The sequence below is a fragment of the Camelus dromedarius genome, chromosome 6, assembly GCF_036321535.1.
Source record: "Camelus dromedarius isolate mCamDro1 chromosome 6, mCamDro1.pat, whole genome shotgun sequence".
Lineage (NCBI taxonomy): Eukaryota > Metazoa > Chordata > Mammalia > Artiodactyla > Camelidae > Camelus > Camelus dromedarius.
The window spans coordinates 24,694,852-24,711,128 of NC_087441.1; the positions used below are offsets into that span (position 1 = coordinate 24,694,852).

Below are 16,277 nucleotides of genomic sequence, written 5' to 3' on the forward strand. Positions count from 1 at the left end.
CATCCTGCTGTCCTGCCTCTGCCCCTGTTCTTGAAAGCTCCTTCAGGTAACACCATGTAGAGGAAAAAAAAAAAAAAAAAAAGAGGCAGTAATAATAGGTAGTAATGGGTACCATAGGGCTATGTGTATACCATACTCCAAAATTATACTGCACAACCGGCCAGAGGCAGGCTTCACAACCTCTGGCGTGATCTACCTCCCTGACCATTGTTCCTCCACAGTCATAAGAACCTACTGTGTCTGAACCACCTGGGAAGCTAGTGACATATTCAGACTTCTGCATCCCAGTCAATACAGTTTTATTTCAGTAGATTTGTGGTAATTATTATGTACACCAAGGTTTAAGAACCACTGTCAATAATCTCCATGACCAGTGTACTGGCAATTAGTCCATTAGGTCTGACTTTGAATCTACAATTGCTTCCTTGTTCAATTATCTTGATATTACTTCCACTGTGGGAACCTCTATTATGTCCAGTCTCCCTTTTGACCTTAAGTATGCTGCTTGTCTGAAAACATTAGCTAACCATTTAAATAGGGAATATTTCTTGCAACCTATTGTGTTTTGATCTGAATTAGCAAACATTATGGTCTTACCACTGACTTCATCCATAGAGAATAGAACCTTTCTACCTCCAGGAAATCTTTTTGCTTTGTTTTCTTAATTTGTTTCTTTATTCATTCCCCATTTTGTTTCAAGAGGTGTTATAAACTTACAAAAATACAGGAAGATAGCATTTATTAAAAGTGAGGGGAAATTGCAAGATATGAAAGCAATCTAAGTGTCCATCAACAGCTGGATGGATAAAGAAGATACAGTATATATTCAATGGAATACTACTCGCCCATAAAAAAGATTGAAAATTTGCCATTTGCAACAGTGTGGATGGGCTTGGAGGATATTATGCTAAGTGAAATAAGTGAGACAGAAAGACAAAAATGTATATCACTTATATGTGGATCTAAAAAAAATACAACAAACTAGTCAATATAGCAAAAAAGAAACAGACTCACTGATATAGAGAACAAACTAGTGGTTACCAGTGGGGAAAGAGGAGGGGGCAGAGGCAAGATCACGGAAAGGGATTAAGAGGTACAAACTATTATGTATAAAATAAGCTACAAAGATATATTGTACAACACAGGGAATATAGCCAATATTTTATAATAAACTATAAATGGAGTGTAACCTTTGAAATTGTGAATCACTATTATACACCTGCATATTGTGTATAATATATGGTATTGTACATCAACTCTACTTCAAGAAAAAAGTGAGGGGCAATTGTGTGATTCTGCTTCTATGAGGTACCTGGAGTAGTCAAATTCATGGAGACAGAAAGAATGGCAGTTGCCAGGGGTGCTGAGGGAATAAGGAGTTATTATTTAGTGGGCACAGGGTTTCAGTTTTGCAAGATGAAAAGAATTCTGGAGACAGATAGTGGGGATACTTGCATAACAATATGAATGTACTTAATACCACTGAATTGTACACCTAAAGATGGTTAAGATGGTAAATTTTATATTATGTGTATTTAAGCACAATTTAAAAAAAAAGGGAGGGGGAAGAAGCAAGGAAAATAATATGGAGACTAGGGTAGGGTAGGTACAGCTCAATGGTACAGCGCATGCCTTGTATGCATGAGGTCCTGGGTTCAATCCCCAGTACCTCCACATCCACACAAAGAAATCCTTTTTGGAGGAAAATATCATCTTTGGCCTCAGACTATTTATGTATGTGTATATATATATATATATATATATATATATATATATATATATATATATATATATATATATATTTTATATAAAATAATATGGAAAGACTAAGTGGAGCCAGGACCGAGACTGAAAACTATTCCATCGTCATGCCCCCTCCTCCTCACCACTCCATCTGTGCCGTCCGTATAATGCTCAACTCTTCAGCAAATGAGTACGTCCATGAGTGACACAATCCAGGGTCCATCAGGAAAAAACAGGTTCAAGAAAACTGCAAGTATTCTTGATTCTAAAACCAGATAATGATTTCTCTCCGGAACTTTGTACAATGGGCTTCACGAGGTGGAGTCCGATTCTGATCCTCTGTCTAGGCTATTCTATTGCTATTCATTTCCCTCCTTGCCAAGGAGTCATTATTCCTTATTCACCACTTGACCAGGTTTGAACCTGTGACAAGATTTTGTTACTTTTATCAACTGGTCTATTATCTCCTCTTGGGCCTGAGCCACACAAAACAAAAGACAATGTTGTTGAGAAATAACATGTTAGACTAATTTGTTTTGGTTGTAAAGATTTATGAGAGCAGAGAGTGATAGGTTAGTGTGATGGAACAGATGTTCTACCCCTGCAGTGACATTTAATTCAGTCACTCATGAGCCTTCACTTGCAAGACTAATTCCAGCAGAGGTGACACGTGTGCCCTCATGCGAGGTTTTCAAGGGGCTGGAAGGCTGTAACAAGACCCGATGATAAATGACACCGTATCCCTGTTGAGTGGAACAAAAGTGTCTGGAGAATTGCCTTAAGCATTGCTATTTATGCCAGCCTGACTTAACATCTTCATTAATAATCTTCCTGAAGACGGAACAGAAGGATACTTGGGAAATTGGCTTGTGAAACCGTATTTGGAGATGAACACCAGGAAAATGGGAGGAAATGGAGTGGGTCTGGACGCTGGCACGGAATAAAAGAAAACAGTACACACATTACAAACACAACCTTTTGTGGAGCCGTCATTATAAATAAAAGTATGTTTTGGTCAGAACTGTGTTGGAAGTAGGGGTCGTCCAGTGGATTCCAGAAAAGAAAAAAAGGGAAGGATGGGGTGGAGGATTAACATTTATGAAGCAACTACTGGGTGCCAGGCAATTTACATGAGCTCACTGAGTTCTCACATAACCATCTACTGTTTTACTCATTAACTCAAAGATAATAAAATCCCGGGTTCTCTGAGAGGCCACACAGCTAGTCAGTAGCTGAGAAAGGCCTTAAACCCAGGTCTGCCAGGTGTTAAGATCTAAGTTTTGCATACCCACCTTGCTGCCTCCCAAGAATTGCCTCTGTTCAGCCACATCCAAGCATTCAGAAGCCTGCAATTTATAAACTGATGAATGCCTGCACTTATACTTAATTTTACCCCACAGCATTATATAGCTGCACTTTAAAAGTCTATGGTTGATTGTTTTAAGTAGATGTTAACTTCTAAATCCACACTGGAATCTTTGCACTTACCTCCAAATTTGGTGTCACTTCGAAAAGTCCTGTAGTTTGAGTATGTTATGATTTGAGTAGAGTTGGATTGTCTTGGAGGAGAACTCATCTTTTGGTCACTCTCGGCCCTCACATCCAAACAGTCTCTGACTCCTGTCGGTTCTTCCATCATGGTGTCACTATTACCCAGGACTTTCTTTCACTGAAGTGGCCCTAGTTTAGTGCTTTATTATCTTTAATTCTCCTTCCTTCTATCTATCCTCCCTACAGCCTTCAGAACATGACTTGTTTATTTGACAAAATTTTCTACCATCTCCTGAGTCATTGGTTGAAATATACACTCATTTTTTGAGCACCTACGAATGTGCCAGGTGCTATGGTGGGCACTGGGGTCCACAGATGAATAAGACAAAATAGCTGCCCTCAAGGAGCTCACCTGACTTCACCTAACTAGTTTGACTGCAATACCTTTTCTCATGCTCTGCTCCAGTGGTTCCCTGTCAGCTAAATTAAGCCTAACTCCTTAGCTCGGCATTCAATGCTCTCTGAAAATTGTCCCAACTACCATTCTGTTCCTATAGGTTTGAGATAATTGAATACCTTTACCTCTCTTTTCCTACAAATATCTTCTAGTCCAAATAAATGACATATTAACAAGACTATACTGTATTATTGACATATTATTAAATTAATAACACGAAAATGTCCTTTCCTTTTGCCACTTTCATGCCTCCCAAGGTGGCTTATTATCTTCAAGCTCTTCCTTCTCTATGTTTGCTTATCAAACTAAAACCTGTCTTCCAAAGTCCACGTCAAGCACTCCATCCTCGAAGCCAAATGGAATCATTCAGTCAGAGGTGAACTTGTTTCTCCGGGTCCTACTGCTCTTTCATTCGGCATTTCTTAAGTCCTGAGGCCAGTTGGACTCTGTCCTGTTGATGTGTGTGACAGCTGTGTGTGTACTTGTGTGTGTCTTTTCTTCTTACTAGATTATAAACTACACGTGAATAGGAAGCCTGCCTCGTTCCTTCTGTATCCACTCAACTTTATGCCTTGCACAGAGAAAGTGCTCTCTATTAATTTGCTAAATAAGATTACTTGATTCCATTCAGCAAATATATTGAGCACTTGCTATGTTCCAGGCACTGTAATATGTGCTTGGAATACATCAGTGAACAGAAGAGACAGAGAACTAGAGGTGTCAGGGATGGAGAGAGAAATAATAAACAATAAACATGATAAATACTTTGGGAAAAAAGTATAGCATCTGGAAGATAGCAAATGCATGGAAAGAAGGGAAAAAGGAGCAGAATCGTGGGAATTTGAGTCTGTGGTGAGGATTGTGGGGGAGGTAAGGCAGCAGGGTAAGGGGTGAGGCTAGAGCAAAGACTTGAAGGTAGGAGGGTGCAGGCAATGCTGATAAGGGAAGATTGTTCTAGAGAAAATAGCTGAAGTGAAGGCCCCAAAGTGGGAGCAAATAGCCCAGAGGTCAACATGCAGTGAGGGAGGGGAAGCATTAGGACCAGGGGCTAGAGAGGCAATGAGAGACCATATCATGTGTGGCCTTCTGGCCATTGTAAGAATTCTGAGTTTTACTCTATGAGAAATAAGTATTCACTGCAGGAGTTTGGAAGGAATAAATTATATGACTTACATTTGAATAAGCTCACTTTGGTTGCTATGTTGAATAGACTTTGTTAGGGGATAAGGAGAGAAGTAGGTGTAGAAGGCTGTGTAGGGGAGAGAGCAGCTGTCCAGGCAAAAGATGACAGAGGCTTGGACAAGGAAGGTGGAGGTGGTGGGAGGTGGTGAGATGGTTAATTTCTGGATCTGCAAGGAAGACACCAGTGTTTCTGGCCTGAGCAACTGGAAGGATGGCATGCCCATTACCTGTGATGGGAAGGATGTGGGTGGAGCAGGTATAGAGGAGTCTCATGGTTGTCCAGAGTAAAAGTGACATTTTCCAACCTCCTTTACAACTAGGTGGAATCATTTGGCTAAATTCTGACCCACTAAATGTAAGCAAAAATGTTGTGTGGGATTTTCAGGAAAGTTGTTTAAAGGGAACTCTTTCATCTGGGAGAGGCTTATTTTGCTTTATCCCTTCCTCCCTTCTCACTGTCTGGAATGCAGCAGGAATGGCTAGAGCTTCAACAGCTATCTTGGGCAATGAGGACAAGTGTCACACCCTAGTGACAGTAGATTGCAGAACTTAAAGGATCTCTTCATTCTGAATTTTGTGAAGCCGCCATGCCTGCCCTGCACTGCCAGCTTCCAAAATTCTTTCATGAAGGATAGAAATAAACTTCTACCCTTGTTTAAGTCATTAACACACCAAGTTATTTAAAGTTACTTTAGTAATAAAATCATCCCAAAAAAGCTGATAAAAAGGACTTTTCAATGTCTTGATCTAGCATAATGCTTGGGTTTTGCATAAGAATTACAATAAAGAATTATATAACTCTAAAAAGAGTGAGGAGAAATCACCTTAGTAAAGTTAGAAACACATACGTGTACACACACATGCATGTGTGTGTGCACACACACACACACACACACTTTTTATTTCTGAGATGAACCATTGCCATTGCCTAGGAAGGACCTTCTTGGTTCTGCAAACAGAACTGACAGCTCCCTCTTCTAGTTCTGCACCTCCAACCCAAACTTCTCTCCTAGTGTCTAAAACGCCTCATAACAGCTTTGCACATTGACCTTGCTCCCATATATCAGTAATTTTTCACATGTTTTTGTTCATTTACTCTTAAAATTAATTTTGAAAAATTATGCTCTCCTCATACTTTAAAAAATTGATTATCTAAAATCATAAATTTCTATGGTAATAAAAGATGAAGTGCTCTGCATATTTGTGAATATTGGTATTTTAATATAAAATCATCATATTGCTTTTTTATGTATTAAATATATCTAAGGGAATCTAAATACCAGAGGCATTTAATGCCCACTCATCACCTTTTTAAGAAAACACACAAATAATTTATTCTTTAGGTCAAAAATTTTAAATTGATTCTTTTCCCTCTAGAACTAGAACTTGTATTTCCACCCTACTTCTCTATTACATTTTATTTTAATGTAACGTATTTTCATATGTGAAATTCTTTGATTGTCACCCTATTATATTTCCCTGCAGCAAAAATAAGTATATAAATTGAAATTTTAATTTAACATATTTTCTTAACATCAGGATCTAAGTAGTAAATACTTTTCCAGCTTGAGTTTAAGATGCAATTGTTATTAGTAACTAATTGATCAAAATACATGTGTATCGCAAACTTGGGAAAAAATTATGCTTAAGAATAAAAATTTATTGGCAATGCATCTATCTATGAGATGGCTGGGAGCATTACAGTACCTCAGTTACTGGAGACTTTTAAGATTTTAGTTGCTCCGGTATTTTTTCACACCGGGGCAACAGACAGTATTGGTGCACGTGGAGCAAGATGCAATATGCAAAATAGGTAAGAGATTCGTCTTTCTTTGGAACAGTGGGAACAGGGTGACTGTGAAAGAAGTAGACAGAAGAACTGGCTTGACTGTCTTGCAAGCACATTCCAGGCAGGTCAGTTTAGGAGCTGCAAATGAATTCTGTTAGCACTGTTCATTCCCGTGTACCCCTTAGAAAGTCTTCGCGTATTCCCACGGGCACATGTGCCTAGTTTGAAACTGCTGACATACGTGATTGCCACTGAGAGCGAGGAGCCTATCTCATTCATCTTTGTGCACGTGTATGTAGCACAGTGTCACTTAAATGAGTAAATATTTGTTGAATGGATACTGAGTAATTAACTTCCCAAACCCAGAGATTCAGTAGCTGCAAAAGTTTATGTAACTGTTTAAAGAAAAAGAGTCCCATTAAATTTTTCATCGATATCTGAAAGAAGCCAGACTGGAGATATGTTGTGAAATCCTTAAACTTAAGTAAAAGCCAAGAGGTTTTAAGGTTATTATAGCAATGGGCTCTCGTGCTGTTCACTCACAAATGACCGGGATCAGGTAAATGACTCCAGACATAACATAGAACAGATCAGACAGCAGTTGTTAATTTCAAGAGGCACAAATAAGAAGTCATTATAAAGAATTTTTCACAATGCTTCTCATTTTTCATGGTGTACACTTGATGCAATAATCAGCACAAGTACCTACTAAGTGCAAAGTGGGGGGTACACGTACCTTGACATGGTGGTCTTTCTGTCTTTCTGATCTTTTGTCAGATTTCCACTCTGGGTCCTGGTGTGTACTACTCACTACTCACTACTGCTAATATTCTTGACTTCTCAATATTACTCAGGTCCTGTCTTTCTTGCTACATGGGTCCAGTCCATACATCCATCCATCCACCTATCCGTCTACTTACTCATCCAGCAAACCTCCCACAACCCAACGAATATTCATTGAGCACCAGGACTGTGCTGGATGCTGAGGGTACAGCAGTGAACGAGGTCAGTGCCCAGAGGCTTGCAGGCTATGGGGGTTACGGACATCTAATCAGGAAATGGCAGTTTAGAGAGAGAAACATTGGGAGAGGGGAAGTAAGAAGGAGCTGTGAAATCATATAGGAGGGGCATGGAAGATGGATTTTTAAACCAAAAGAAGGCATTCAGGAGGAACATCTGTCCAAGTTGAGGTCAAAAGGATGAGTGTGTTAGAGAGGAGTCAGAGAGTCCACGCAACACAGAGGGAAAGCATTTCATTAAAATAAGTAGAAGGAAGAGCATGTGTGTGAAGATCTGTAACAAGAGGGACCCTTTATATCTTCCTTCTCTGTTTTAAGTTTTTAATCATTAGTAACGATCACTTTCTAATATACTATATATTTTACTTAGTTATTTTGCGATTGCCTAGTAGAGAGCAGGAATTTTTATTTGCTTTGTTCATCTCCTGTATTAACAGCACGTGGCATGTATCTTGTGTTTGGGATTCTGAAAGTTCAGACTGAATGGTGCGCCTGGGAGAATAATGGTGGGAAGTGGAGATGGAAAGTGTAGCGGGGGTCAGATCATAATGGGGCTTATAAACCGTGTGAAGACATTCAGACTTAAACCTGAGGGCAATGGGATTTTAAGTAGGCATCTAAGTGTCAGAGTTGAGTTTCAGGAAACTCATTCTGGCTGCACAGTGGAGGAAGGACTGGAGCCAGGCAAGGCTGAGTGTAGACCAGGGAATGAAGATGTGGGTGCCCTGTACTCGGGGAGGAGCTGGGGTGAGCAGGCTAGAACGTACAGGTGTTTCATAGGGAATAGCCAGAGATCACTTTGTCCTTTTTAAGAGGGAGGTGGCTCTGCTCCTACAGACTCATGTGGCTTTCACAGCAGCTCAGAGACCAGTATCAGCAAAAGGTATAAAGAAGTAAGAAGAAAATCATCAGAAATGCTCATGGAGATCTGAACACAGGATGAGATGATGCCACTTTAATATTTGTTGAAATCCCAGCACGGTTTTGGAATCCCACATTAGGTACCACATCTGTCTACTTTCAGAAGCATCAGCTCAGCAATTTCACATCATCCCAATGACAGTGTGTTCTAGTGTCACAAACTCTTCATTTGTATGGTTTTAAGGATAATCTTCATCTTAAAGTTGAAAGGATAAATATCCACCTTTGTGGCAACAAAATCTATTAGAATTTATTTTGAACAAAATAAAATCCTTAAAACTCCTATTGCAAAACCTTTATTTCTCCTTTCATGTGAATAATCAAGTATTACCCACACTACGAACAAAAAACAATCCCTTTGTTCTGGAATAACAACACATCTGGCATTTAATAAACCACCAACACAGGTTTTCAAATTAAATCAAGAGCCTATTCGTCAAAGAGAACCTGGCAGAGCAGATTTGCTCTCATACAAAGCAGCTTTAAACTGTTGTTGTTTTTTCCCCCAATTTATTGGACACTTTCTTTGATTAAAATACTTAGAATGATGTTGATAAACCGAGTCTGGTGTACAAGAAGACTGAGAGTTAATTATACCTTTTAAACCAGTGGAGGCAGGAAGAAAAACAACAACAGGAAAATAGTCCGTGTTTTCATTTTTAATTGCTCACGAAACTGGGAAGCAAGACTCCAGGAGATAATGAAGTCACTGAGTTCTTCCCTAACAAGCCCCGTGGTCTCCTTGGTAACGCTGCAAGAGCCCTAGCCCAGGAGGTCTCAGAGGAACAGATGCTCCTAAACAAGACCTTAGCCCCATGTCTCCTGCCTGTTGGAAGATGTCTTTCTCTTGTTCACTCTGCATCTGCCTGAGACACTGCTCTGAGAGTAAGGAGCCTGGACATCACTTGCTGTCCATGGGGCAGGCCTGTGTTCAGATCGAGGCCATAGACATGCTGCGTGCCAGCTACCTCACTGTGAACAGCAGGAACTTAATGAAACAGAAAATCAAATTAGAACCTCCTTTTTACAACGTTAACTCTACTCTACCAAAAACACCTTTCATGCTGCAGAAATTATGAGGTTACATGTAATGTTTGCAGTTGCTTGTCTGAGTAGAGGTCATAGGACCATGTGGAAGGAAAATTTGTCCTGGCTCTGTCAACTTTGTATTTATGGTACAGAGTCGTTAAGAATAAAAAGTGGTTAAAAATGCTGGCCTCTTCTAAGTGCTTGTGATAAATGACTAAGAAATAAATGATTACGAACTTCTGCAAGGCAAGTAGAGAAGGTAATAAATATACTGTTTTACAGGACAATGAATTATGAATTATTTTATTCATTGGGTTGCTCTGTCACTAGTTAATATGTAGCTGGACTCTATCAAAAGGAATTACATTTTAAAATGAACTGAGATTGATTTCTTTTGCAATTGTGATAACTAATATCATATCTGATTTAATGCTTACTTTGTGAAACTGCTGAGCCCACGTGTTGGGGGTTGGAGGGTGGAGGGTTAGAGAATAAATTCTCAGTTGTATCTCTCACACGCTCTTGGTCCACCAGAGACACTTGGACTTCTTCCAGCCTGAGGAGAGAGGTGCCAGGTGGAAATGCCTTCACCATCTTCATGTTGAACTTGGGTTGGCAGTTCAGCTAGTGAGTCCGGCCCAGACAGCGGACAATGGGAGAGAGCCCTCTGACCCGGCCTTCACTCCAGCTGCCCTGGCTCTGTCTTTATCTCAGGGCAGAAGCACAGGCTGGGCGTTATGCAATGATCTTCTTATTTATTAGAACTAAAAGAGCAGAGCTAACAAAAGGAGGGAGAGGAAGCCCTCTTCCATCTTATCTCATTTATAGTAAGTCTGGATTGTACAAAGTCACGAACAGGGTGTTCTCAAAGCCACATAATTCCTGGCACATACTCTTGACAGTATTCTCGTTGACCAAATGTGGGTGTGGGTGCGTGTATAATTTGTGTGTGTGTGTGTGTGTGTGTGTGTATAGTCACAATATATTGTGTCTATATATATAGTGTGTGTATAGTTTTCTGAAAGCTCATTTATATTTCAAAGAACAGGTCCTTGGTAGGCTAAAAGGCTATATTTCCAAAGATTTTTAAATATCATGTGTTGTTAATGGTCTTGCTGAGTTGATATATTATGTAACAAATTTTTGTTCCCTTTCAGATTGAAAAGCTAAAGAGTTCTGCCAGTTCCTCATTGACAGCTTAATCCAGAGTGAAGATTTTCTGACCCAGATCACATTCTGCCCAGCCAATCTACCGTTTCTGCAAAGGAGAGACTACACTTCATCATAACAAGCCCAGGTCACGGAGCTGAGAGCAGGGGCCACTCGTGGCAGGACTAAGCTCAGCTCAAGGCCATAGTGGCAGTCCATTTTCAGTTAGTCTGGGGTTGTGGGTTTTAATCCCCAAAGGACACCAGCTCGTGCTGCCTCTGGCGCCCCACCCTCTGCCCTGCTACTCGGAATGTTACTCACATGGTGAGGCCCAGTTTACGTCACTCTTCCTCCAGGAGGTTTTTTTGTTGTTTTGCCTTTTTTTTTTTTTTTTTCCCAAGAAACCATCTGCAGAATCTATTTCTCTTTCACCTCTGTCTTCCTATCACATTTTGTTTGTGGCTATCTACCGTAGAATACTTGGCAAGGCTCTCTCACTTTAAACTACTTGCCTATAACCATCCCATCTCCCTTGCTGCAACAGGAGGACCTGGAGGAGAGCCCTCAGTTTCCTGCACATCACAGGTGATCAATATGAATTTTAGAGGCAGTTTGTACAATGCTCAGGCACTTTGGCTCTGGAGACAAAAGACTTGTGTTAATTCCAGCTCTGCCATTAATTAGCTGTTTATTTTCAGGAAAAACACTTGAATTTCCTAATAACAATTTTCCACTTTATGGAAAATAGGTATGAAGATAGTACCCACCTCACTGGGCTATTGTGGAGAGTAAATAATGTAATACATAGAAGCACTTAGCTCGGTGTTTGAATCACAGTCAGTATTGAATGAAGGTTAGTTACAGAATTTGTGGAACTGAATTTTAAAGGGAATTCTCTTTATCTTTTAGGAGTTCTTTCATATAGTTAATAAACGATGGTAGATTGACAAATGTAAAAGCCATCATCTATTTTTTTTGGACAGAATTAAAATCTCATATAATTTTCAGGTCCTCTTAACACTTTTTACTTTTAATATGTAAGGTCCCAATTTGGCTGATAGAAGTTTCATCTTAGCCTAGCCAGCTCTAGGATACTGGAAGAATCTTTATGATACTAAGTGACACTGGTTTGCCGTCAACACTGTCCCTAAAACTTAAAGACATGGACTGCGAGCTTCCAAGAGACCCTAAGGCCACTTGAGCAGGGGACTGATGGAGACAGTATCTTGAATGTGGTTTCTGAGTCCTACATCCCAACTTCTCTTTAGTCATTACCAAAAGGATCCTTCTCTTTCTTATCAAGGATCAGGCCAGATGGTTCAGAAGGATAAATTTACTGCTAGAAAAAAAATAATAGCTCATTTTGTTGCTGTAACATCTTTGGATGCAAAGAACAGCAAGGGTATTTACTCTTCAGAGGCTTAAATATAAAGCGGCTTCTGTGTATGTACATGTGTATATATGTATATCTTTGGCTAATGCCTCAAACCTTTTTCAGACTGGGATTAAGTTTTTTGGATTTTGCACATCTTGAGCATCTGAGTTTGAACGAATGTCTGAGGGCAGATTATATTTTATTTATCTTTGTACTCCCAAGATCCTAGTATATCATTGATGCATGCAATAAATAGTTGTTAGTTCAAGATATACAAGACTGTATGTTGTGTTGAAAAGGCTACAGAATTTGGTTGTATTGGAATGTTTATTTTTAACAAAGAGGTTAAACTAAATATTATTAAAAATATCTGCACTTGAGAAGTTTGAGTAAGGAATCCATTTTTTCGGAGAATATTTTTAGTATCTGAACGAGATCGACTGGAGTAGCTTTCTTTTGAGAATCAGTTTTTGTTGACTAGCAGTGGGTAGTTAATTCTTCATTATTGGTGAAATTCGACATTTACTTTCTTCTACCATCTTTACCATCTGGCATATTTCTTTTTGACTTCTTGTCTAAATGTGCACTCACTGCATGTTTTATATACACTACATGTCAAAGCACAGTTTTATGACCCTCATTTTTATGTACAAATCAGTAACAGCAGATACTCTCTTGAACTCCACTGATGTGATTTATTTGATGATGAGAAACTAGAATTAGGTAAGCATTTACATTATATGAGAGCAGATCAAGCAGTAAGTCTTGTTGCTTGTTTCCTTTGTCTAATTAAAGACATTTGAATAAGTCAGAATTAAAATGATGACAGGAATAGAAAATGTACTTGAGAGCTCTCAGTTCATTCATTTTTTTCCCCCTGGTCAAATGTTTATGTTTTTCCCAAGCAATACATTTAGCTTCTGAGATGCTTTAGAAAGTTTAGTTTTAGTTTTTATTTTCTTTGTTTAGGTTTTAGCTCATCATCAAAAGGTTTTCTAAATTCTGTCATCCTGTCCCCTCTGTGTAGTTATTTCTACCCCAGCTCCAGGTGCTGGCTGACAGCCCAAGAGAGCCCAGGGCTGAAGTATGTACCAGGTGGATCCATAAACCTTGGAATGCCACTTCCAACCCAGACCAAAAGCTAATCAGTTGGGTGGAAAGGGGCTTTTTTTCATGTTCCAATTATGCTTTATTGGAAACAAATGCATCCTCAAGCTGTAGAATCTTGTATAATGCAACTATTTTATGGGAATCCTTCAGAAATTCTTCCAGCACTGAATTTTTTCAAAAGATCTACTAAAATTGAGATTAATGACTCCCCTGTGTGCAATGATTTTGTTAATGACAACCAAAGGTCTCCAAAAAACCAAGATGAAAATTCTGGGAATAATTCATTTATGATATAGGGTTATAATCACTGAAGCAACATCCTAGGTGAGAGTTCTCTAGGTCAGCCTACTCATGCTGCTGAACTACTTTACAACAAGAAAGTATGCCTATTATCTTTGGTGACATACTTCTGACTCAGAGGCCAATAAAGTTCAGAAATGGCCCTAGAGAATATAGCCAATATTTTATAATAACCATAAATGGAGTATAATCTATAAAAGCTGTGAATCACTGTATTGTACACTTCAAACCAATACAATATTATAAATCAACTATTCTTCAATAAAAAATAAAAATATAATTAAAAAAAAGAAATGGCCCTAGAGACATACATCTGAATTAGGACTGCACCTGGGAAGTACCATTTATAGACGTTCTACAAGAACTAGCTTTCACTGGCCATTATATACTAGATGGTTCCCATGGAGACAGATGGTCTCATGAGAGGTAGGCTCAGGGAAGCTGTTTGACTTAAGACAATTTCAAACCTTCTTTGGAGCAAACTGAAGTCCTTGGATATCCTTGTAAACCAAATTCATCTCCCTTGGGGGATATTCTGGACTTAATTCAAACCCTTGCTCTTTGGCTGTGGTCACCACTGAGGCTGACCCTGGATGAAGGCTATCTCCAAGGGTGAAGTTCAGGCCCCAGCTGGGCCTAAAGCAGTAAAGCATACTGTACCATGTTGGCTCCCTTACCTGATACAGGTTAGCGAGGTGGTGGTTAGTTTTGATCAGAAATGGCTGGTTCACCCCTGGGTGGTCGACATCGTGGGCCGCTGCTGCCAGCAGTCCAAGCATGATGTCCAGAGGCGTGAGGAAGCTTGCGAGCTGTTAAAAAAATCAAATAAGGAGACCGATTGGTGTGTTTCCTCAAATAGCTTAGTATTTGTTTTGGCTAAATCATACCGAATGAAACATCACGGTATTGTTGAGGCCTGTTATCCAGAGGCCTTAACCTTCTGAGGCTGTCAGTGAGGTAACAGTCTGATGGAATTGCAGGAAGAAAGAAAGGACTGCGAGGAAACTAATTAAGCAACTCAAATTGTGTGGCTCGTTCAGGTGGCCTCCTCTTCCTGCGGTTCCTCTGTTCTGTTCTGTGGTTGTAGTAGCATTACCTGTTGGCAACACTGCTTTTTGGTGGGTGGGGAGAAGGTAGGACCTAAAACCAGCCTTGCTCCTACAGAAAGCTGTAAATGAAGGGAAAAGTTGAAGCCAAAGTGATGGACACATTCAAAAAAAAACCACTGTGTATTTCAACCATCCAACATATCATTGCCACTTCTCTGAATGTGAAATCAAAAGTGGGCTGAATTGCAAAATTTGCATATTTCTTCAATGTGTAATAAATAGTGGGGGAATGTGTGAGTCTGTCATTTTTTTGGTTAGCTAGGAAAACAAGCAGGAAAATGGGAATCTAGTCCTAACTTCAAATATACAGCTGTGTAATATATTACAATTTTCAGATTACTTAGCGATTAAATAACAAAACCTTTAATGTCTTTGGGATATTTTATAAGGATGAGGCATACCCAGTTTTGTCTTGGGAATGCTTGCCTGGCATCTGTATATTTAGTGGTTGATGTTAAAACTGATTGAACTCAACAGAGTCTTGGACTGACATATCATTTTCCAAATACCAGAAGAAAACTCATCTTGTATGTTACACTAGCTAGGTTTCATATTGCTAAGGGAGGCCTAGATTTCGAGTAATGAGCCTTATTATCATGTTTTAAATTTTGGAATAATTTATTGCATGTGGGTATATTTTCTAAGAGGTCTTTTTGATGTTCACAAGTTTTCTTGCATCTGAATCAGGATGCCCAGTTGCATCAGTTGGAAATGGAGCTTGAGTCTTGAGGAGTTTTAATTCTATTTGTTGATCAAAAATCATAAGGTGGGAGACTTCTCCCAGAAAAGTGGCAAAGGTCCAAGGCAATGACAGCTGGATTTCTGGGACTGTTGAAAACATCTGCGTTGTAGATTGTCATAAACAGAGAGGGTTGTTTTTGTCCTAACACAGCTCTGAAAATATATCGGTTGTGAGAGAGACCCTTTGAAAACTCAGATCCTCTTTCATGACTACTACACAGTTTTCAGAGCTGATGCTGAAGCCTTAATAGAGACAATTTGTATTCATGTTGTAAATGACTCATAACCTAGCTACTCTGATATGCTGGCTGATTTGGGACCTGGCAAGTAGCTCACGTGGCATTTCCAGATGGCTGCGGAGGCAGCGGGTCTTGCTTTACCTTTGGCTCCTTTAGGTAGCAGTGCATGGCCTGGGTGACGTCGGCCGCGTGAACCGCATTGTGATACGGGTTTTGGCTGTGGTAATCTTCTTGAACCATGACTGGAAGGTAAACAGACAGTTCAGTCAGCTAAAAACAAAACAGGAAGGACATACTAGCTCAGACTTATTGAGGGTTCCCTTTTGCTTAAAAATAGCAGCGTCTCCAAAATGTGCAGCTTGGGGATGCTTTAAAAATGAAGATGGTTTGCCAGCTTGGCAGTGCTAGTGGGTTGATTTTAGCGGAGAGGAGGAGGGAGGGCAGAGGGAAGAAAGGCTAAAAGGATTTGTGAGGCCCCTGGGATTCTCACCACCTTCTTAAATCACTCCTTTCTGGCAGTCATGAAGGCTCTCATTCACTGGAAAAATAAATATGTAGGAAAAGGACAACTTTATTTCCCACTATAGTTTAGTTATTTGTTTGCTGCCATTTATGAATGATGT

The 16,277-nt window shown here is 39.6% G+C and overlaps 1 protein-coding gene and 1 non-coding gene across 5 annotated transcripts in view; one reads left to right on the forward strand and one right to left on the reverse strand.

The window, feature by feature from the left end:
• Positions 1–16,277, reverse strand: part of PDE7B (phosphodiesterase 7B) — a 289,193-nt gene that overhangs the window by 17,506 nt on the left and 255,410 nt on the right. For 2 of the 4 annotated variants that reach the window (XM_031456398.2, XM_064486665.1), the window contains exons 7-9: positions 15,796–15,896; positions 14,243–14,374; positions 3,036–3,089 (exon numbers count right to left, since the gene is read on the reverse strand). In XM_031456398.2, the coding sequence (XP_031312258.1) occupies positions 3,036–3,089; positions 14,243–14,374; positions 15,796–15,896 (287 nt within the window). The remainder of the gene's footprint in view (positions 1–3,035; positions 3,090–14,242; positions 14,375–15,795; positions 15,897–16,277) is intronic. The other 2 variants (XM_031456399.2, XM_031456397.2) reach the window with 1 other exon arrangement.
• Positions 1,602–1,674, forward strand: TRNAT-UGU (transfer RNA threonine (anticodon UGU)). Its single transcript has one exon. It is a non-coding gene; the product is annotated as a tRNA-Thr (tRNA).